Below are 25,689 nucleotides of genomic sequence, written 5' to 3' on the forward strand. Positions count from 1 at the left end.
TTGTTTCCGTAATCACTGCCAAGTATACGCCCCGATCCTTTAAAATCTAATTCAGTTCAGAGTCTTTACAATCCAGATTTCTTACGTTTTAAGTAACTAAATTATTTCCGTTATTCCAAAATTTGTAACTTTCTTCGTTCTATTTTTATCACCTTTATTCTTGTCCAGCTTTTTCTTTTAAGACTTGCGAGTATAGAACTTTTCTTCTATGGAAAAGTTTTATACCAACGCCTAGTAGAACGATCCAGTGGTATGGCTTCTTGAAAGCAGCCTCGCCACAAGCTACACCATCACATCTTCTAGTGATGGTGCTCTAACCAGGACCGCCTCGGTCCAGGACTGCTCATTTGGCTTGGCCTTGTTCACACACAGGTACCTCCCATATCTAAGGGTCATTTGCTATCCGCCACCTGTGAACTGCGTGGTAGCTGAGATTTTCTCCACAACAAAGTAAATTGGAATTCAGTTTCAATTTTTTTTCTTTTTAAAGTTATTTTTTTGAATTGCAAAGTAAAATGAAATTGAAATTTAGTTTTTAAAAACAAACTTTCAGAGTATTTGTGGCAGTGTTTCCAGCAATGTAAGGAAGAATAGAAACAATTAATGGATTCAAAACTATCCCATTTTGAAGGCGTAAGTAAATAACATATTTCATTAATCTCAATTTTTGTGATAAAACAAATTAATTTAGCTTTAATAAGATTTGTGCGTTGTATTCTTTGTTAGTGTTTGTTATCTTAGAAAAAAAAGAATTAATTTTAAAAATTAGTTAGTGTTCAAATATTTCATTATATCATTATTTCGAAAATATTTTTGGAAATTTCGCTTCAAGTATTTTCATAAATGTGTTAGCGCGCTAACACATTGGGTTATTTCCAATAACTCAATATTTCTTATCAAATCCCATAATAGGGTATAAAAGGATTTGATAAGAAAAAGTTGTAATAATACTTGAGAAAAATTTAAGTTTTACTTCATAAAAATATTTCACCTTAATTCATTTGTTAAAATGAATATTTAACGTGATGTTTTTGTACCATAAAAAAATAATTAAAAAAAAAAACAGCATGCATATGCATTATTATTTTTAAAATTCTCAATACTGTTATATATTGTTAAGTTGTTCAAGTTTTTATTTTAATTTTGCCAAATATAACGTTAATATATTACTATATGAAAATAAAATTCCCAGGAATTTTGTTAGAAAAAATGTCTGAAAGAATAAAAAAGAAATGAATATTGTGTAATGTTTATTAAAATTAGTATTCTTAACAGAACGAAAGAAAATATTTTTTTCATTAATTATACGAATTTTTTGTCATAAAAAAGATTAAAACAATAATCATACCCTATTTGTTGTGTTCATATGGGTATTATTATTTTTATTTACATATTTTTAAGTTGACTACGATTTTAGTCTTTTATATAAATTTCTCTATAATAAATATAATATTAAATTTTATAAAAAGGAGAACGTGAGGTTTTTAACAGGTATTTATAAATAATTTAATTTAATGAAATTTAAAACGCTTTAATTGTTTAAATAAAAATTATTATTTTTTTAAAAACATGTTCTTTTATTAAAAAAAACACATAAACATAACCTTAAATCAATTATCATAAAGTTAGATTAATGACAAAATAAAATTGCTGGATAATTTTATCAAGCTGGGTTGTAATTATATTCTTTGTTACTGTACGCGGATACATAATTTATAAATAAATAATTTTTTATTTAAGTTTTAGACTTGTAAAAAAGTTTCACATTCTTTTTATTTTAATAGTTTTTTTTTTAAATGAAGTATATAGTATGATTAAAAATAAATGAAGCATAGTGATAATCAGTCGGTGTTTAAGTGATTTAAGTGATTACTACTGTCACTTTCTAAAAATTATAATTTTTCAGATTGAAAAGTGATTTTTTTTGTTATATATTCTAACAAAGATAAAGATTTTGTTTTTAATATTAGGTTATGGTGTAACTATTTCTAAGGTTACGTAAAGTATCGTAGTAAGAATTTATATGCATTTACTTTTCACAGACAATTGAACAAAACTGTTTAACATCACATGGTTTTCGTCTGCCTTTTCCGTAATAATTTTTGATTAAAAATATCTTTAAGAATGTAACGGAAGTGTATTCATTTTGAAATTAAATGCTTTTATCATAAGCTTCTCCAAAACTCTCTCTTCTTTTCTATTTTCCGTTAAAGAATACTCCCATTCATTGTGAACTTTATCATCCTAGTTTTTTTTTAATCCATTTCTAAAACGTAACTTTTTAATGCTTAATACAGTTTGACTTAATCTTGGCTGTTTTAGTTTTCAGAGTCTGTTTTAGTATTCAGAATTAGATTCTAATTATTTTAATAATAAGTTTTCTTTCTTCATAACTAATTATTGCAATTTAAGATAAGGAGGGCAGATTAAAAAGAAAATATTGAAATTTGAATAAAACAGCAGTTTGATTCGTTAAAAATATAAAGGATACATAAATACTAAACTTATAAGAAGATTTGGTTTTCATAAAAGGAAGCTCTAAATTGTTTGAAAACGAGTCAGACATTCTTAGACTAAGAATTTTAAAAAAATGTCCGTAATAAAAAGGAATTAAATATCTGGGGAACTTTTCAGTAACGATACAGTAATTTCATTATTTAAATATTTATAGAGAACTAACAGATAGTAATTTTAGAATTTAAACAATCTTTGAAATCTTGTAACATAATATTAAATCGATAAACCCCTTCCTTAAATTTTATTCATGAGAGGTGATATCTGTTTGATTGATCTATCTATCTCTATCTTCCTTGAGATAAAGTTTTATTTTACCCGATCTTATTTAACGAGAGTGCATTATGTAATGGTGGGTAATCCTAGCCAGAGGTTTCAGTCGTTTAACTTTAGTAAGCTAACTTTACCGCTTTCTAGTGGGATTACCTAAAACGATAACAGTTCTGTTTTTTTATTTTTATTCTTTAAACATTGTTAGAAATATTCGTTTTATAATATTTTAAAGTATAATTTATTTATTAATTCATTATTATCGTTTTTCTTTTCATTTATTTATAAAACGAATATTTATATACCTTATTCTCAACAGGCGATAATGTTTAACAATTGATATCGGTTTTAGATTTTAAGATTTTTAGTTCAGTTAATTTTATTAAACGTCTACCTTTTTTGCATTCTATGTATAGTTGTTGAGATTACAAAGATATGTCCTTTCCATAATATTGATATTAAAATTCATGATTTTGCCAAAAATGTATATTTAATGGGGTCCAAAACATAATTAATGTCGCCATATTGAAATTGATATGCGGAAATTTTATGCTTTAACAATAGATAATATTTTGCTCTTAAATATACTTTAATATTAATTTTATACATGATCGCATAAAAAATTTATGAAAACTTTAAACAGCACATTTTTTTGTATAATTTTTCGTAATCCCTACAGGTGTTCTTCAAATGAGTTGCGATTTAGAACTAAATGAGTTGTGATTTAGAAAAAAGTCTAATGTAGTATAATATTTCACTTTTTGCATGAAAAAATTTTTACGCTGCAACTGTTAAAGAAAATCATATTTATTTTTTAAACTGTGAAAAAATATAATACACAAATATAAGGGCCATGACAGTTTTTGTTAAAAAATAAAACGTTAAAAAAATGCTACACCTAACAAGAATCAAACACAGAACCTTCTGGATTAAATACAAAGATCTATCACTCTACGGTGGAAGTTGAAGAGGTAAAAGAATAAAGTTTGCCAAGAGAAATAAGAATAAAATTACAATTAATTACATTAGAGTTTTTCATTCACCTACAACCTAATGGACTAGTATTTTTAAATAAGAGAAAGTATTAATGCTGAAGTATTAGAAGGGGGTGGAGCAAACAGAAAACATAAATGAAGAAATTATGAAAATAATAAAAAGGAAAAACTAATTATATAGATGTATATATAGACTCTATTCAGGACCACATAAATAAAATTAATTAGTATTATTTTCTTAAACAGTTCTTTAAATGTTTTTCTTCTTTCACATACCAAATAAGTTTAATTGGTGTTATTAACTGTAAACGAGCCCTAAGAAACTGTTGGGGGTATAAAATGGTTGTAGCGTTCTGGGCCAGCGACGTACACTCGTATATAGAAGCTTCCCCACTAATTCTGTTTAATTGCTTGTAGAATGTTTCCCAAGTAAATTTTCTCCATTATTCCATGCATATACCTTTCCGCTTTATATATATATATATATATATATATATATATATATATATATGTAAGACTTACACAATATTTTAATTTAATGACTTCTACCTTTGTATTTTAAAGCGTTTTAGGTTATTTTATTTGTTAAATAATCTAAAAGTATGTAGTTGTCACGCGTTTCCCTACTACTGGCATTAATATAAAATTTATGTCTGTGTGTAACTTTAGCACAAAATATGGCATTTAATTTGAAGTACAAAATACAGTCCATTGAAAAAATTTTTGTGTGATTAATAATGATTTTTGCTATAACTGTAAATAAAATGTGGTATTCACGTTGGACCTTTTTTCACATTACCTTATACTGTAATCAAATTCTTGGTAACATATTTCATCTGGCTGTTTCCTCTGTTCGAAATTACTTACCGCCACATTAAACATCAAATAATTCATTAACATAGTCTCAAGGTAGAAACCAAAAATATGCACTGCATTCTTTAAGAGCAAGAGTAACATTTAAATTAAATAACGTTTTCAGAATAAGTTGGCGAGATTCACTTCAGAGGCACCGTGGTTTGCACAGGACGAAGACATTCACTGCCTTACATTCCCAATACACGATTATCTTACATTCGCAAAGAGGTCAAACGGTTCAGTTCAAATTATGAACAGCGGTTAGATAATCCCGTGAACATTCTAGCAGTTAATGTTCTAGACAACAGCAAGGATGTCTGACGACTGAAACGTCTTCATGTGCTGGACTTGTGAAAATCTGAATGAGTCTTAAGCTGGTTCAACTTCATAGTGAAATGAATGAGCATCTTGCTATGCCTTAATGATGAGTCAGTCTCTTTCCATTTATCTCCATGAGCTTACGTTACTTTAAATATATATATATATATATACATACACACACGCGCGCGCGCGCGCGCGCTAACAACAAAAAATAGTTACTGATCCTGTTGATCTCATTAATGACTGCACTCACGCGCGCGCACATACACACACAATTAAGGTGTTTAATTTAATTTTTACTCTTCAAAGTATCTTCTTACTTTTACTTTCAGCTGATTCTTATATTTTTCATCGGACCAATCACAGCTCTTTCCACTTTTCAAACGCTGTTTTCTCTATTATTTTTTCTCTCATTGTCTCTTTCATGTCGACTCTCCAGTTACGCTTAGAACAATGCATTTTTTATTATATTTCTATAAGCCCATTATTGTATTGATTAAACAAACAACGGCAAACGTTTCGATTGTTGGACTCGTGATTAAATCGGTACCGTCAATTTCATAATCCTCATAACGCTACATACTTCATAAAAATTAATATATTTAATCATTCTTTTTCTTTTTTCTGTTCAATTGGTACTCTTTAAAGCACTAATTTAAATCAATTTTTTAATTATTTACTATTAGCTTGATTCCCAATATAGTTTTACAATAGTTTGAAAATCTGTAGTTTTTAATTATTTTGTATTAAGTTGAATATTATTGAAAATATCTAGATATGAACCTAACCAAAACTTGTTAAAATTTAATAACATATTTTAACCAGATTTATTTGAAATATTATACATTTTATGCGAAAAAAAGGATAAAAATATCAAATTAATAAAACGAATTTATTCAATATTACAATACATGTTATTTAATGTTATGTAATATTAAGAGGAGTAAAATAGCAAAAGAGTTTAAAGTAAAATATTTCGTTACAAAAAGTAATAATTTTTCTAGTGGTTGAAAATAATCAAAAAAAAAAAGAAAAGAAAGAAAGAATTGTTGCTTAAACAGTAAATTTATTACATGATATTTCTCTGTTTTAATATGAAATCTCTCATTTCAATTATTTGTTAAGATTTTACTGTTGAATATTGAAAAATTATATCAACTATAAAAAGTATTAAATTTAACATTTTTTGTTGAGATTTGTTAGTAGCAGGATCGCTTCTAGTACTCACGTAGGTCTATACTACTTCGTATGGTTAGGGGTGAAGAAGTGACTTAGATATAAAGTATTGAAGACGTAGAATGGGATAAAGGATTCTGATATATATACTAAGTTGTGAATTCTCTCTTGAAATTGGCCCAGCGCCCAGCACCAAGAGAGCACTCCAATAATAATTAAACTGAACCGAGAAAGACAAAGAAAGAAAGAGAGAGAGCGTCTTTGCATTCAGAATAAGTAAGGTTTTCCTTCCCCCTAAGATATTAAACATAGCTTACCAAACCAACCCTAAAACAACTGTCTTAAAAGATCTAAGCCCAAAACGACTGATACCTTCTCTAATCCATTTATTTATTTTTTCTTAATTACCACTTTATTTTCAGAATTTTTTTATTTGTTAAAAAATTATATTTATGTAAACGTGTTTTTATTTAAACAAATACCGGTAAAAAAAAAAAATCGCACATCAAAAAATACAACTCGGTGAAAATAATTTAAATGTCCACTTTTAAATTCATGGTTGAAATGTTCATTGGGTTCCACGTTAAGATCACAAAAAAATTGTGTTAGTTCATTATCAATTAGAAGGCACTGAAAACAACCTTCCAAGTGATGCAAGATGACTGGTTCCTGAACCTTTTCAGTATATAGTAACCTTTCCGGTGCAATAAGATTTAAAATTGTATTCCCTTCTCCCTATAACAAAATTAAAAATAAACATTTCTTACGTACTTATTTAAAGAAAGAAAATTTCTAGATTCATTTTATTATCAGAGTAGTAAATTTTGTTTGCTTGGCATATCATCCGCCACCACCCCATTCGGTCGCCCTAAAGCATAAAACCGAATGTCTGTGTCACAACTGCTAGTGAGCCCCGGAACAGTTTAGCGACCAATGTCATAATAGCTACTAGATCTTACCTAAGAGCATGGGCGGACTAAGCGAGATGCCATACACCACCGGCTTACGCGTCCCAAGTGCTCACTTGTCATATATAACTAAATTGGTTAGGCGCACCCCGTCAACTACTAAAGTATATATAACTTCAATAAATAAATTTATTTCGTCAAGACAGCAATTCGCTGACACGCCTAGGTCGCTGAATGCCAGCAAGTACCTGTCCACCATTTTAACGCGCTTGGAGCTTAAGTTGGCTGATGGTCAGCCATAACTTTCAGGTAGCTTCCTACAGCAGCGCGGTAGGAGTCTTTTCCCTTAAATAACTACTGATGCCGATTGAACAAGGCAACTGGATCAAGGAATACCCACACGGTACGACAATGCGGGTCTTGCCAAATTGACTTGCTGCTTATGATTGGCCAATTTTCTCCTTGACCTCTAAGTTCCAGGGTAGTCTGAGTTCTGGTCTCCCCAAGAGTTGGGCAGTCAAACATCATGAATTTGTTCGACTGGACCTCTCCGAAGACGCACAACACATCAACTGCCAGGCGGAACCGAAGCAAATATTGGTTCAAGTTCACCTGGGCACCCCTTGCCCTTAAAAACGAACTAGAGGCATACTATCACCCCAAGTCCTGTATAAATCTATGCAAGGACCTACCCTTAGTCATGGCGTGCCATTCTTCCATCGCTAGGCTGAAATTCTTCCTCCGCAGGCGGGAGATGGGCAACTGTTTGAAATTTAGAACCTGTGTATTGCGATCTCCGTTCCGCAGCGGTACAGTCCCGGCTCGAAACCGATTCCCATATACCTCCGCCTCCCTGCCTCTTTGCAACTTCCACATAGCCGCCCGAACTTTCACCACTAAATCGATTGGGAGAGCCTTTCCCAACACAGTGGTAGCCTCGTAGGAGGTTATTTTAAAAACACCAGTGCATACAATTAAGGTTCTGCGCTAGGTACTCATTAAATTCTGAATAAGTGCTAGATTTCTGTCCAGCCTATACGCCCAAACGGACGCAGCAAAGAGGCCATACTTTCGTCCATTATACGATGTATAATGGACGCCCCGACAGCCCGTAATCCTTTCGAGCAATCTACCTAAGTTTGTGCATCACATAGACGGCTTCAGCCGCTATTTGCCTAATGTTGTTGTTAAACAGTAACTTCTCATCAATGAAAACACCTAGGTACTTATGAACTCTAACTCGGCTGATTACACAGCCTTTTCTTAACGTGAGGGGTTACGAATATACGAAAAATTGTCCTTGAGAAGCATGCACTTCATCTTGGGTACAGAAATTTTTAAATTTTGCATGTCCATCCAACCCTCTGCGGTTGACAAAGCCGCCTGCCAGAGTAGTAAAAGGTAAATTTTCAATTCCAACAAGTAATTGTGTTAAATCGAAAAAAGACGTCATCTGTGATGTTTTCATCTACGTTTTATGATACGCAAACCGAGTCGTATCTTAGGAAACATTGAATTCGAAAAACGTTTTTAACCATTACTGGTTCAACAATCAATCTGGAATTGCTTACGTGAATTTTAATTTTGTTACTGTCGTAAATGTAATTAATTAGCTGCTTTATACTGCATAACCCAGTTTCTCTCTTTACTATGATTTATCTAATGCGTATGATGAACAAGAGGCATTCTAAGATTAATGATGATAATGACTGTACAGTTAACTACACAACCACCTAAGATGAGCAGTGTGTAGGTGTCACTTGTAGAAATTTATACCGCCAACCATTTCTGTGGGCTTGAAATGCTGATATGCAACACTGTATGATTTTATAACAGATAATTTACAGGCATAAAATTCATGGCTCCTAATATAACGTTTACTTATAGGAATTAAACCCCACAAAAAATTTCAGTTGGAAAAAACCATTATTAACGATATTATTAATGGAATTATTTTTCTTATTTTTAATGTTTAAGGTTAACACGGCGATTCTGGCGCTGTATTAAATCTAACTAATGAATGGCAAGCTGAAGATTATCCGTCCTCTTGTGTAGGTAAGGGGTGACTGCCTGCAAGTATAACTTATGACGTTTTCATTCCGCATGCTAACAGCATGCGATACCTAGGACTGCATTTGAGTTGCTGTCAGAAAATTTCAGGAAGATGTTTGTTAATTCACTGGGTTGGTCTAGTAATGAACGCGTTTTCCCAAATCAGCTGATTTAGAAGTCCATAATTATAACTTTCAAGTCCTAGTAAAGGCAGTTAATTTTATACGGATTTGAATACTAGATCATGGGTACCGGTATTGTTTGGTGGTTGGGTTTTCAATTACCCACATCTCAGGAATGGTCGAACTGAGACTGTACAAGATTACACTTCATTTACAATCTTACATATCATCCTCTGAAGTAATACCTGAACGGTAATTCCCCGAGGCTAAATAGAAAAAGAAAGAAATGAAGATGTTTGTTGGACGGGAAGGAGCGCAACTAACATTACCTAACAAGCTAACAGAAACTCTATACGAAACGTGAACTGGCTCGCGGTTAACCTCCTGAAAAAGAGCGAGGACGTTGCGACTACATATATTAGATCTGTAAGTTCTCAAAGATGTTCTTTGAACTTGGACATATATTTTTATGACTCGGTAAATTGGGGCAGATTGTAAATTAAACACTTCGGCAAAATAAATTAATATCGTATGATTGATTATGTTCATTTTTTTAATTGCTTAAATTAATTTTTCTAACATTATTTAATTTAATTTTTTTATTATGAACATATTTTCACTGATATGATGTCATTTCTTTTTTATCAAATAATATATTTATATTAAAAATAGCATCCAATGAAACTGTAGTAGCTACTAAGTCAGTCCCTTTGATTTTAATTAATTCTTAAATTTATTAAAATATTATAAAATTACTGTGTCACTCAGGTCAACCATTTCTGAAAGGTATGGTTAATTGAACCCCAACCATCACAGTGGCTAGTCTAGTATTCAAAACCAAACAACTCTGTCTAGTATTCAACTGAGAAAGTTTCAGTAAAAATCCATTCGTATAAAAGCAATTTTTATTAGGATTTGGACCGCAGAACCTTCTACTTCGAAAATCAGCTGTTAAATTTTTGGTTTAAATTACATTTGAGGAGAATATTCATGAATGATATTTTCTTCTTTATTTTAATAACCTCTATTTGCCTGAAAAACACAAAAGATGCAATCTATTTTATTGGTAAATAGTTTTTAATATTGAAGCAACAAAATTGCAATAAAACAAAATTTAGAATTAACGACAGTAAATGTTAAGGAAACTTCACAAAATAAAGGGTGAATTAAATCAAAATAGTCAAAATAATCTACCACTAATAAAAAAGTGAAACAAAATTATTAAAACAAATTATAATTAAAAATTAAAAAATGTTTCAAATAATTTGTATATATACCAAACTGTTTCTAATCCTCGGGGTGTTAAACAAAAATTAACAAACCAACGGAAAATAAATTAAAATTCAGTAGTGAATCTGCCGATCACACAACTGGACTCCCGCTCAATTTTGGCTATCTTTCTAAAACATGAAATTAAGATCGTTAAATAAAAGCTGGTAAAAAAATAAGTTTACTCCCAAGAATAATAATATTCAATTATACTAAGTTATTGTATGTGTATTGATGCTCTTCAATTCGGTATTAGAATTCTGAATTTAATTTTATCGTTAAAAAAGAGAAGAAAAATCTATTTTTACCTATTAGAAAAAATAAAGAACCTTTTCGTTTGTAATAGTAGTTAATAAATATTTTTAAATATTAGTAAATGATAAGAACATTGTAGTAAAATACCTAAATCATTTAACTTTATTAATATTACTAACTGTAAATACTGGCCTCTTACCAAATATTATAATTAGTCATAGTATTTCTTCATTTTCGACTTTAAAATTTAAATCATTCTAAACATTTTATTATTCTTTAATTGACGCATTAAGTTGGTTATTATTTGAAGTAAGGATGAAACTGAGAGGTTAAAAGTCTTTCCTTGTCCTTAATTATTTATTATCGTTAAAAAAACGAAATAGATATGATATTTTTATTTTCATAAATTTTTTTATCATAATTATTTAGCAGTGAATATTTTTCTGTAAAATTTATATACAACAGAAAAAATAAGTGCAGTAATAAAGTATTTTAAAATGATAAACATAATTTCTTAACTTTTTAAGAATTAAAAATAATTTTTATAACATAAGTTATTTTTTAACCAATTTCAAAAATCTGATGTGGACACCACATGACTTTCTTGTACACCCATTAAATTACATATATACATTTTTGTAAGTATATAACATTTTATTTCGCTGATAACTTCTGATTTTTTTCATTTTCTTTTTTATTGCTATTATTGAATTACTGTTTATTGTAAAATTTGTTTTACAATCACAGGTTAATAATTATTAATAAATCAATATATTTCAACTAAAAAAAAAAATTAAAAAAAATAGGAAATGAAGTCGGATTCGAACCGATGTGTCATCCCTTAAGATCCAGATATTTCATTAATAAAAATGTTATTTGGCCATAACTCTGGAACCAATGAAAATAAATACAACTTATGTCGGTGAAAAGCTCGCAATGAGGGCTTATTATTTCAGTTAAGAAAAAGTCCAAAATCAAGATTTTTGGGGGGGTTTAGGCTTTTTTAAACACTTTTGGTTCAGTCGGTTGCAATCAAAAGGGAAGGTGCACAACTAGATGTTACAATAGTCCTAAATCCAAAATTTCAACATCCTATGGCTAATCGAGTTATGCGAGATGCATACGTGCGTACAGACGTCACGCCGAGACTATTCAGAATGGATATTTCCGTTGAAATCTGAAAACCGAAAATTTTCGTCATCACAATATTTCCTTTATTTCGTACAAGGAAGTATAAAAAGAGACGCAGTTCTCAGTATGACCAGTATGTTTTTCGTGCATACATGCTTCGAGTTTAATTTAACTAGGTGATGTTACTAGAATCTTTAAAATATTTATGAAAACTAGACGAAACGCAGAAAATGATCTTAACAATTTATCGCTAAAATTTATCTTTCATCTGGCTGTAAGATAAATTACAATTATAATCCACGCTTGAGACAAATTGAAGAATAATGACCTTATTTGTAATAACAAAATGGATGTTGAAAACTATTTAAATGGTAAATCATTAAATACAACATTAACTACTTGATGAATCGGTAACCTGTAACATTACCTAACAAGACTTCTATTATTATTAAACACTCAATTCAACCAACAATCTACCAATATATTATTTCTTCTCCGATTCCCCAGTCATAAATACACACCTATATACAATAATATTTGTTTAAGTTATTTTAATTAAAATTACAATCAAAACGGATATATATTAATTTTTTATTTTTTATTTTATAACAGGTTTAATAGAATTACATAAGAAAAATGAGAGTACCGCATACAATACCTGTAAATACGCTACGGGCGTACGCCGCATCAGATCAGACGTTAATGTTAATGGGAGAAAGATTTCGACTAATTAGATCAGAAGATCTTACATGGGACGAACGAGTACCATTATCGTTAGCATATATTTGCATACAAACGTTAGCCGATAATTTTGAAAAGCATAAGAACGTGTTACCTTTTTTGCCAGTACCGGATTTAGATTATTTACTTGAAATATTGCCACCAGATTTACCGGTAGAATTAGTAGCACCTATAATAGACGACGGTATTTACTGGAAACGTCGTTGTGAATATAGATGGCCCAGATTACCTTTAGATATTACAAAACATTCCGATTCGTGGAAAATTATGTACATTGAAAAATATGTACAAGAATTTATACATTATCAAGAACCCGGTTACATCGATTGGGATGAAGTATCAAAAGTTATGGTTGTTTGTTCACCGTTTGTAAATCATCTTGTTATAAATGAATTAAAACCACCAAGAAATATGCTACCTGAACCAATACCACCAGATGAATGTTCACGCGGTGAATGTTCACGCGGTGAATGTATACCTGATCATATGGATTTATCATCTGTTTTAAAATCATTAGTAAATTTGCAAGAAATATCAATAAAATTTGGTGTTCTTAATATCGGTATGAAATATAACCCGAATTTTTTTAAAGTTAGTTTAAACGATATAAATAATTTAAGTAAAGGTTTATTAGATTGTAATTGCTTGACTGTATTTCGTTTACATAGATGTAATATTGATAATGTCAGAGTTAATATAATATTAAATACCTTATTGACAAAAACTACGCTTGAAGTATTAGAAATATCACATTGTAAAGTAGGTGATATCGGTGCTAAGGCTATGGGTAATTTCTTGTTGAAGCATCAGAATTTAAAATCTCTTTTAATTTTAAATAATTATATCGAATGCGACGGTGTTGCAGGTTTAGCTTATGCATTGCAAAATCCAGATTGTTGTCCATTAAATACACTCGATCTTCAGTTTAATTTAATAGAGGACATTGGAGGTGAATGTATAGCAACAGCTATAGTAAAAAATAATTATTTACAAGAGATAAATTTAAGTGGTACCGGTTTAACAGCAAGAAGTGCTAAAAAAATTGGTGATAGTTTGCTATTTTCAAAATCTATGCGAAAAATGATATTATGTAACAATCATTTAGATGACTCTTGCGCCGATTCGTTCATTTCTGCTGCAGAACATAATAAAAAATTGTATACATTAGATTTACGTAATTGCGGTCTTAGTGCTGATACCGAAACTGCTATACATACATATATCTCAAGAAATCGTCAGATTTATCGATCGACGTAAATTATTTTATCGTATTTATTTTTATTAATTCAAATGTATTAAAAATATAACGTAATATAAATTAATGTGCTACTTTAATCTACATTCATTGTTATTTTTATTTTAATAAATGAAGTTTCACGTAATATTAAATTTGTTTTTTTCAATAGATTAGATATTATAGTTGACAATGAGATTCACAATCTACAATTAAGAAAATAGCTAGCTGGTGGAAGTGAAATAGGCTATAACTCATTTGCCATTGTGCATCCGATGTTCATTCGTAGCCATATTCAGTATTCATTATTTGTTGAACTAGTCCATTTAAGTATTGCTCATTCAAAATTCTATTCAGTTAACATTTCCATTTATCTAATACAAAGATAGAAGATTTGCCGTGTTTTTTTTGTTTTAACTAACAAAAGACATAAAGGTTTTTGTTAGTTACTAACAAAAAAAAATTCCTTTCGGCACGCTGGAAAGCGGAGGTAGATTTCACCGGTGCTAAGTAGAGAATAAAAAATATTTCCGCCTTAAAGTTAAGAAAAACTTCAAATTTACTCAATACGACAACGGTTGCATGAGAAAAAAGTTTCAAATTTTTAGTATCTGACAAGGCCAATCTTCTTACAATTACAGCAATATTTTGGTCATCCCTTGCCGTAAAGGTTAGTCATATAAAAAATTGTTTCAGAAAAATATTTTAGGTAATTTCTAGAGGACTAACGAGCACTTTAAACCGATTTAATACTGTGCCGATTAAGGGAGGTATGATTTTTTTTTTGTCTTAGCAATCCAATTTTTTCCATCTCCTGAGCCAATGGTCGGTGATATAAAAAAAATTTACTTAGATAAGTTTTAGACCCTTATATAAAAAATATTAAGAACTTTAAACGAATTGGATATTTTACTTAATAAGAAAGTTATAGTGATATTTTGTTTTTTATCGAAAAAGCGCTCCCCCCATTTCCACCCCCATGGTCCAATTTTGCCCATTAAAGAACTCGATTAATATTTTGGGTCGTTATATTTTATATTTCAATTTGATAATGATTGGCGCAAAACTACGGCAGTTAATCGTGTCCACAATAAAGTGAAATATATATATATATAACTTTTGAACTGACGGTGGTTTTGTGGTCTGGGGGATGTGAAACACGAAGATATGTCGAAATTTATCGGAAGTCGAATCATGGTATCAATTACAATAGGTAGGTTTCTTATGAAATGTACTTAACAAATGTTCGGAGTTACTCTTATACGGATTTGAATATTAGACCGTGGATTCCGATGTTCTTTGATAGTTGGGTTTCACTTAACCATACATCTCAGGAATAGTCGACCTGAGAATGAACAAGACTACACTTCATTTATATTCATCCTCATTCATTCTCTGAAGAAATACCTTACGGTGGTTCCAGGGGCTAAACAGAAAAAAAGTAGAACAAAAAACATAATAAATCTCTTGTATTTTCTACCTATATATACAAAGAAATACGTTTGTGTTCGTTTGTCTTTTATACAGATCTACAGTTTTATTCTGATCGTTATGAAATTTTGCAACTAACAGTTACAAACAAGAGGCAAATTATCTGAATTAATTTTGAAAAAACTACTCCCATCTCTCAAATTTTGCGATTAAGTTTACAAAAATACAGCAGAAAAATAAAGTCGTTACTATAGAAATCAATTATTATTGAATAATAATTTTCAAATAGTAGAACAATTGAAGTGGAAAAATAATATTGGAAAAATAGTGATTGAAAATTAATAATTTTGCATTGAAACTTTGGATTCCGTAAAAGCAAGTAGATGGTTTGTTACATCTGCTTCAGATAGTCTATGTAAAACAGTAGAAGCTGCTTCCATCTTAGGCATAAACCCCCTCCCTAACGGTTTTCCAAGGGGATTATATTTTATACATTTAAGTGCATTATCCAAACACAGTAAGTGCTTCAAGGTAGCATTCTTGAAACAATCATTTGGGTATAGAAAGTTTCTTCAGGTTGAGATTTAAGATTGCTAATCTGTTTTTCAACAACGAAAATAGGAAAAAGATTATGTTTTTTAAATTTCATATCTACGTTGAGAAATGTTACCCGAAAAATATTTTATTTTACAAAAACACAATTCAGTTCAGGCTAGTGTTTTTTTATAGGCTAGTTTAACAAATCAGCAGCCGGTTCTTTTGTGTGTAGGCCGTCTTTTTTTATCGCTCTTTTTCCTTACAATTGAAACTCGTTATCTAAGTCCCCCATCAGTTTTACTCAACTATACAGAGACGATAAAACCATCGGCTAGTTCAAAAGAAAATTGACGAATTTGTATAATTTCTTATGATAGAATGAATAATGAAAATTACAATTAATAGATTTTATATCTTTTGTGTATGAAATAAGATTAATTTTTGAGATTTTTGAATTTTAGACTTGTTTCCTTCAATTCATAGGTTTTCTAATTGAAAATTTCGGTTATTACTTGTTGCTGCAAGTGTTTTGCACTATGAGAATCTCTTTATTAAACCATTTAAATAACAACAGGAATTTTTTTATACTGATAAAGGAGCTAATACGTACATATATAGCTTATCTCGTTGTATAATTTTTTTATTTTTGTATCATAATATTTCATTCATTTTTCGTAAGATTTAAATATGTTGGATATAATAACTATAAGAATTTCAGCTCGTCACCTTCCCCTACAAATTAAACTCCAAATGCCTACTAGTTATTATTTTATTAATAAAGAATGAAGCAGATAAAAATCATTTTTAAAATTATATAAATAAAAAAGTTTATTTCAGATTCTTTATTCAGAATTACAATAACACCATTTAATATCCGACAGGTTATATGATTCAATTAAGAAGATTATTTTTATAAAAAGCGCGAGACAGTATATTAATATATTTCATTGAAGTGTAGACGTTGAGCAAATCGACGCAGAATCCGCGAGCATACTGTTTATTAAGACAACCACAGGGCGCGCAGTTGGCTCGATTGATCAGCATGACGTCACGCACCGGGCCTCGCAACCATCCCTAACCCACCACCTGTTTCCCGCCAAAAAATATTTCCATGCACATGCTTTTCATATTTATCACACATTATTACTTACTAATATCTGTTCCAATTACTGTAGATGACACTTTGCTAGATGATTTGTTTCTTATTACGAGTAAAAAAAATCCTTTTGTACACATTTATAAACTGCTCAAATACCTCTTTCGTCATCTATTACAAATGTATATCACGAGGTTATTTTTATATTATGCTATTATCTTAGAGTGTACCTTAGAGTCTGCTTCAAGTTACAAACAAGGTTTGTAACTAGAATGTAATAATACATATTTTTACTTGTGATCAATAAAATTTTTACTAGTCTATATTGTATGTAGAAAAACCAAATGTAGAATTTGACATTCTACTTAAATTGTCAAGTAAAGAAAACAGATTTTTTTTTTATTTGTAAATATCTCGATAGTCCGGTAGCTGCTATATATTTATGTTTCGCTTTTCTGCAACTGTTTTTTTCTTTTCTTCTTACATTTTTTTAAGTATCTTCTCTGTATGATTGTTTGCTGAAATTATTTCTTCATTAAGAAATGGAATGTTTCATTATGTTCCGAGTCTTTATTTTAAACGTAATTGTTTTTAAATTGTTTTTTTAAAACGCAATAGTTCCTACCTTTGTTTCTTACAACTTATTTTCTCATAATTTAACCAAAACATCTATAAACTATCGAAAAATTTTCCATCTCTCTTTATGATGACTATCTACGTTTTTCTTTCGAGAAGTTTGAAGTACGGGAGAAGTCTGGTGACGTTTACATTTTAGTTGGATACATTACATTCCACTCAGTACTGGAGAGAGGTGACTACTCTCCATTGGCTCTTTAATATTTGGTGGAAAAGCAATATTACTATCATTTATTTATTCTGTATAACTAAAATAATTTATTAGTAATATGCTCCTGTCATCCTAAATAATATATCTTAGATAAATAATCATTTATCGAAGAAATTTGTTTGATGGATGCTCATTGTCTGAATTATGCCTTATAGGGACACTTGCCAGTAGAGCTATTTGTTTGGACAGTTTGTTTGTTTTGGGTAGTTTGAACTTTCTCTAACTAACTCTGATTCATTTCTTCCTTTAAAGGCAAGTTTTAGCTTGATCCTACGAGACATGCTAAAGTTGTCAGGACATGTTTAAGTTAACTGATTTCCAAATATTTGTGAATGGAGGAGATGTCTACTATGCATCAACCCAGGGAATTTTTCCTAATCAATGGCCGTATGAAAACTCCAACTGGGGCTGAGATACCTATTAAATTCTCTAACATCTTCTAAAGAAATACATATGCAAGAAGCATTTTAGCAAACGTTTTCTTGATATCTAAATAAATATTTCTTCACCAAACTTTTCAAAATATTGTGAAAGCTGCCTTTTATGTGAGTTAGTTTTTCATACAGTTTTAATTTCCTATTATGATAAACAACGAACCACTTGAAATAATTTCTCAATGTATCCTATTTTTAATGTATTATTTAAAATTGAAAGAAAGCCGTTATGGGCTGTTTGTTAATTGTTGATATATGATAGAAGCACCTTTATATTTTTTATTTTTCCAATTTTTATAATTTCCTCAAATTATAATTTTTTTTAGAATTCTCAAAGATAAGAAACCAAAGGTTTGATGATTCCTTCATTCAAAACTTACTTCTTTAAACGTAAATAATTGTTTTTTATTACAATCAATGTTTCTATGAACTGACTTTTTCTGTGTTATTTATTATATTTAATACTTTAATGTTAAAATGTTAGTTTTTGTGTTAGATTTAAGGTTCTGGTACATTCTACATTGTATAAACATTCATGAATATCTTCATGGTGGTTAGAAAAAAAACGAATAAAACTTTCGGTAATTTAATTTGTAATGTCCATTTCATTAGATTTTATCTGCTGATCTACACATTATCTTAAAAATGACATTAACTGAACTATTCAGTTAAAATAGAATTTTATGCAATAAAAACACATGACGGATTGTCATGTAAGTAGTCTTGACAAAACACTGAACAGCAGAAATTTGTGTAGCCTATTGTTAAGTCAACAAAACTTCAAAATAAAATTTATTCACGCACGTGTTTACATACCATAGTACGAGGTATCTCGGGAGGTGTTGGCCAAAATTAAGATAATGATTCAGCGCATCTAACAAACAAAAAAAGGTCATATGGGCAAATCTCGTTTTAGTTTACCTCTCCCATTTTGTATTTTTTTAATAAAAATAATATTTTAAGAGTGGACAGAGATATTTTAATGAAGTTTATATTTTTATTATAGTTTATATTATAAGTTTGTACTAATAGGTCAAATAAACTTATAAGTTTTTATACTGGATGTCTAGTATTTTACCGAGAAATTAAATGAAATACTTTGAGTTTAGTTAAAATACTGGGTATTTAATTTTTAGCTGTTTTTATTACTTATATAGAAATTACTAATAATTATTTTTAATTCGGTTATTAAAGAAATAAATCAAAAACAATATTTAATGAATTATGAATTTTAATATCAAAATAAATAATTTAAAAGTTTTATTTTAGAAAATTCCAAAATATCGAAAAATCTAAAATTTTAATTATATTACAGCTCATTAAAAATTACTTTTATCGTATTATATTTATTAAATGAAGTTTAATTTTTTCTATGAACAAAATGGCATCCTAATTGTTTAAATCAGTAGATAAACAGATGAGATATGGCAAAAATTATTAAAATGGATTGCAAAAATTATGTAATCCGACAATTTTTTACTTGTTTTTAATGATTAGCATTTAAATATTCAGTATTTTATTACCTTATTATTCATTCAAAATACTAAATACTTAGAATTTTATTTATAAGTTTCGCAGTATTTAAAAAAAAAATTGCACCGTAATATATTCAAATTAACTAAACAGCACATAGTATAAATTTGAATGGGCCTAGTAAAAGTTAAAAAAATGGATTTTTATATGCAATAGATAAATTAATTATTAAAGTTTTTTAAAACGTAATAGAATTAAAGCTCATTCTATTACGTTATTATTAAAACCCACTTTTTTTTATACTTTCTGTACTAGTTTATTTTTCTATTTATATTTTATTATATAAATTTTTAAAAACTTACCTTTGTTCCTTTTATTTTTGTAAATTTGTTTAGCAAAGGAACCACTTAAATAGATAAATTAGAATAAATAAATAAATTATTAAATATTCACCTAGTTTAATTTTTTCTTTTCCGAACATTTATTTTTTTTACTAAATGTTTACCATTTTTACCGGTATTTTGTAAAATTACCGAACATTTCGTTTTTGTACTATTTTTTTTTTTTTTTTTTATACTGGGTGTCTAGTATTTTATCGAGAAATTAAATGAAATACTGTGAATTTGTACTTTGAATTTAGTTAAAATACTGGGCATTTAATTTTTAGCTGTTTTTATTACTAATAGTAGAAATTACTATTAATTATTTTTAATTCGGTTATTAAAGAAATAAATTAAAAACAATATTCTAGATTTGTACAGATTTTATTTTTGACTATGCGATAATAATTCCTCTTCAATAAACGAGGACTTGTACTACTATTCATTTCAAAAAAGTTCGTTACCAAGTTCAGAAACAGTTATTAAATAATGATTAAAGCGTTCATGTGTAATAATATTACGTGGCGCTAGTGGTAGCATCTCGGCCTTTCATTTGGAGGGTCGAATCCCTGTCAGGCATGGCATTTTCACACGCTAAAAAAAATGTTCATTTCATCTCATCCTCTGAAGATACACTTAGGTGGTCCTGGAGGCTAAAAAACAGTGAAATAATGTTAGATGCCTCATTGAATTATACATTATTGATAATTTTAAGTCCATCCGTTGACTCAAGACTATAAAATGTAAATTTTAACATAAATAAATTGCCATTCATCAGTAATTCAAGAAGCTAATTGAAATTATGTCCCTGAGGTACACGAAAGAAACAATTATAATCGCATTACTGAGGATTTACGTACGATTAGCTACATCCTTATTATGTATGTAGATAACCATATACGCGTATACATGTACTTTACATCGGGCTTCGTATAAACAATAACGGAACTTATTTTAAACATTATCTTTAAAGTAAATTACAACTTAAACTTGTTAGTTGAAATTAGGTTTGCTTTAAAATTAAATTATCTGTTCATTTTATATTATTAAATTGTGTTTGTTTATTGGCAATTAAAAATATTAGTTTAGGCCAATCCTAAAATGTGTGTTTTTCGACTTTAGGGATTTAAAACAATTTTTGAAAGCTACTCTATTTTTTATCCACGTTAAAATTTACTGTACCTTTGGGACAGAAATTAGGGTGAAGTTAAAAAGAAAAAAATTCTGAAAGTTTTTATACATATGTATTATCTTTTATTTATTTATAAGTTTTTTAAATATTTAATTTCTGACCAAGTGGTCAGAAAATATAGGTAGAAGAAAATATAGGTGGTCAGTAAGTACTGACCACCTATATTTTCTTCCCATTTTCCAGTGTACTGAACATTTCAGTATACCGGAAATATCTATTTACATAAAATTAAAAAAAAAAAATGTTTGTATTAAGTATTGGTAGTATAAAAAAAATAGTAAATTTAAAAATTCCTTCAGATTTCAACAAATATCAATCAATAATTTTTTTCAGTAAAAATAAACTTATTTTAAGTAAAACTGCGGTATTATTCATTAAAAAGTGATAATTGTTCACGATTTAAACACTTTTATATAAAAAGTGAATAACGAATTAGAGGTTTTTCTAATTATTTATAAATACTTGTCCTCAACTGTATAATATTAGATTATAAATGTCGGTATTAAAACACTACTGTAATGTTGACATATTAATCTCTCAAAAACGAATCTAAAGTAAATGATTTAACTACAGTTGACATTTACTTTTATATTTTATACGATTTTTAATATATTATTACTATTGTATCTAAGCTGTTTAAATAAAAATAACCCCACTTTTATTTTAATTTCATTAGGAAATTTTATAAAAATATATATATATTACATACAATATACAAGAGGTTAAAAAGTTCTAACCTTCAGGGAAATGTGTGTTATGTTTACTGTCAAGATACATTCAATCCGTTAAGAACTACCAAAATTATTTATTAATGTATACACTGTACGCTACATCTACAGCCCGAGTTGTCGTTTGGACTATGGGTTATTCTCTCAAGGGTGTGCTAAAATTTTGATGCAGTAATTCTGCGGGTGCACTTTACGCCTCAACCTATTTTTATGCAAGAATATAATAACCTTAGGTTTTTTGGTTTCACTAAACTAAGGAAAATAATTTTTTAGTATAATGAAAATCGTATTGAATTAAAAAATTCCATACATTAATAACCATAGATCAAATAATCAAAAATAGTTTATTAACTTTACTTTACCTGCTCTTATAATGTATGACAAAGAAAAAAGCATTTCTATTGACCAATAAAATAACCCTTTACACATTCTTCTACTTTTGTACCCCCTTGACTTAAAATTAATGAAACATTTTGTATATATGTAAATGTTTTGTCTTTGATTTGGTTACGTATACTTGATAATCTAAAATTACAAAAAGCTGGTTTGAAAGGTGTTATATTAAGTCGTGAGATTTTAGGGCTATCTCTGAAAGAGAGTAAACAATACAATTTTATCTACTAATATTTTATAATTTATCAAAAAACTACATCAGAATCACATATTACAAGGAAAAATACTATTAAAAAAAAATCTTATAAGGCAACCCCACTTCTAAAATTCTTAGTCATTTTATTTTCCCGACTACAGCAATATACTCTACTATAGTAGCTATAGCTACAATCGGAAAGTATATAAATCGATTTAAAAAAAAGATCTAAAAAATTGATTTTTTTTTTCAAGTTTTGTGCCTTAAGGAAACATTTTTAAAAATCTGATGTGGACACCACATGTTTTCCTTGTACGCCTTTTAAATTACATACACACATTTTTTAAAATTGAAAGTACGTAATATTTTTTTCCATTAGTAACTTCTGATATTTTTTCCTTTTTTTATTGTTATTATTGAATTATTATTTATTGTAAAAAAGTTTTTACAATCAGGAATTAGTATTTATAAATAAATCAATATATTTTGATTAAAAAAAGTTAAAAAAAGAAGATGAAGTCTGATTCGAACCAAGTACCTTCCCCTTATAAGATTGAAATATTTCATTAATTATAATTTTATGTGGCTATAACTCTGGAACAAATAAAAATAAGTACCACTTACGATATATCGTTGAAAGGTTATCAACGAGGGCTTATTTCTGCAGTTAACAAAAAATCAAAAATCAAATTTTTTGGAGATTTTGGGCTCTTTTGGACACTTTTTTCAGTCGATTGCAATCAAAAGGGAAAGTCCATAACTAGATGTTACAACAGTCCTAAATCCAGAATTTCAACATTCTACGGCTAATCGTTGATTTATCTGAGATACATACGTACGTATGTATGCAGAGGTCACTCCGAAACTAGTCAAAATGGATTCAGAGATGGTCAAAATGGATGTTTCCGTTGAAATCTGAAAATCGAAATTTTTTGCGATCACAATACTGCCTTTACTTCGTACAAGGAATAAAAATCAGATTTAAAAAACTGTAAATAATCAGCGCTAAAACCTCATTTCCGTGCTTCCAAGTCCAAAAAATCTATTTTTGTTAAGACGGACGTAGTTACATATGTATGTTCGTTGGCCTACATTTGGTCTAGGCCCGGAGACCCGATTTTCATCAAAATTTGTAGACAGGTACATCCTTCGGAATGAAAGAATGTATTAAATTTTTTAGAAATTGTTAAAGTGGGGTATTTTGGGCGAAATAAGATTTCAAATCTTTACCGGAGCACTTTAACAATTTTTGTTCTTACAAATGTTGAAGTTTTTTTATCAGGATCACAAATCACAAAAAAAAATATTTAACATTCATCTTCTCCCCAAAAAATCACTACCGTATTTTTCTTTTTTGCCTCAATGTGAGCTAATGGGAACAAGTATTATATATGTGAATACATTTCTATTCGTTTAAATTGTACAATCAACAGATAAAGAGAACATTTGCATTAAATTATGCTCATTCGAATTGGAACATGTATCTAGAAAATAATTGGGTAGAAATCATTTAGTTTTTACTAAATGATTTTTTAAAAACAAAAAATTCCACTTTGCAAATTGAATTTTTTTGCAGTTTCTGAAAAAAAAAACTGGTGGGTTGCCTTTTGAGATTACATACAACCTGGATACATTTATTTTCTGGTGTACTCATTTAACGAAGAATATTTGCTTTGTAGATGTGTGCGTTTTAATAAGCTCACCAACCAACTGTAGGATGAAAAATAATTAGAAAAGCTTTGTTTAACTAAATTTACGGTAATTATTTATCTTATATAAATTAATACAGTAAAGATGGATAACCATTAAAAAATAAAAAAACTTTTGAGAAATAATCCGAGGAACGGAAGATATAAAATCAGATATATTATTGTTATTCAAAATTGTAAAACTTCTAAATTATGTATATTGTCGTATTGCCTTAATATACCGTATTTCTTACATCTACCACATTTACAGTAGTAAATATTTTTTTATTTATTCTGAATTTTGTCGTTTAACAATGAACATATACGATGAGTAAACAACTTAATGGCGGCCTTATGTGAACGGAGCACACCTAATGGATGTTAGGGATAGTAGAGTAAACCAACTGAAGTAATTCATTCCAGATTTATAGTATATACAAGTAATTTACCTAAATTTATTTCCGTAATAAATAAAACATACTGCAGAATCAATAGCATCATTTTTCTACTTTTATAAGTTTTATTGAACTTTTGTTAGTATCACTGGATACAAATTATTGTTCGTCCCGGAGTATTAATCTATCCGATTTAGGTCACTGAAAACGGTCACACAAAAGCGAGATAGAAATAATGATTTCTTTTTGCACAAAAAAAAAGAAACTTTACTACTGTCATGTTATTTAATTTATGACCAAAATAGTTGGGTTTTTTTCTATATCGTAAAAAAGACAAATTAATTGTGGGTAAAATTTTACAAAATTTGTTAATAGCTAAAAGATTACATTAATATTCAGTATTAGTTATGATTGATGTAAAATTCTTTTTAAATAAAAATTAATCCAAATTTCAATGAAATTATTAAATTTTCTTATTAAAATTATTATTAATATTATTATTATTATTATTAATAATGTAGATCTCGTATATAATAATGTAGGCCCTACGCGGCTAGCGTAGGGCCACGATCACGTCGGAGTCGGTGCAGGGGTCGATCGTCAGCCCCGATCTTTGGAATGCCATCGACGATGGCTTCCTGAGGCTGGAGATGTCGAAAGAGTCTGCCTTGGTACGCTGATGACGTTGCTCTTCTTATTGCAGACCGCGCCCATATAAGTCTCAGTCGAGCGATCAGAGCCTGGCTTAGCGACCATTAGTTATCTCTAGCCCTCGGTAAGACGGAGACCGGTTCCAACGAAAAAGCGTTCAGACAACCTCCTTCTCTTGTCGGCGAACCGAAGGCCAGCAGTCGGTTGATTGCGATGTCCACGGATCACTCCGTCCTGTTATACGGGGCTGAAGTTGGGCCAAGGTGCTAAGATTTAAGAAAAACTGGAAGTGGCTCGCGCAAGTGCAACGTACCATTCCCTTGTGAGTCGTTTGCGCATTTCAGATGTTTATTGATCTTCCTGTTCTGGTGGTTGCGGTTGTCATACCCTCTGATTTTTTGGCAA

The 25,689-nt window shown here is 29.3% G+C and overlaps 1 protein-coding gene across 3 annotated transcripts in view; it reads left to right on the top strand.

The window, feature by feature from the left end:
* Positions 1-25,689, top strand: part of LOC142324433 (A-type potassium channel modulatory protein KCNIP1) — a 445,118-nt gene that overhangs the window by 261,017 nt on the left and 158,412 nt on the right. For 2 of the 3 annotated variants that reach the window (XM_075365264.1, XM_075365263.1), the window contains exon 2: positions 12,481-13,961. The exons of the other annotated variant lie outside the window; for it this stretch is intronic. In XM_075365264.1, the coding sequence (XP_075221379.1) occupies positions 12,505-13,866 (1,362 nt within the window). In that variant the 5' untranslated portion in view covers positions 12,481-12,504 and the 3' untranslated portion in view covers positions 13,867-13,961. Of the gene's footprint in view, positions 1-12,480; positions 13,962-25,689 lie in introns of those variants that run through there. 3 annotated transcript variants of the gene reach the window in all.

The sequence above is a fragment of the Lycorma delicatula genome, chromosome 5 (assembly GCF_047948215.1).
Source record: "Lycorma delicatula isolate Av1 chromosome 5, ASM4794821v1, whole genome shotgun sequence".
Classification (NCBI taxonomy): Eukaryota; Metazoa; Arthropoda; class Insecta; order Hemiptera; family Fulgoridae; genus Lycorma; species Lycorma delicatula.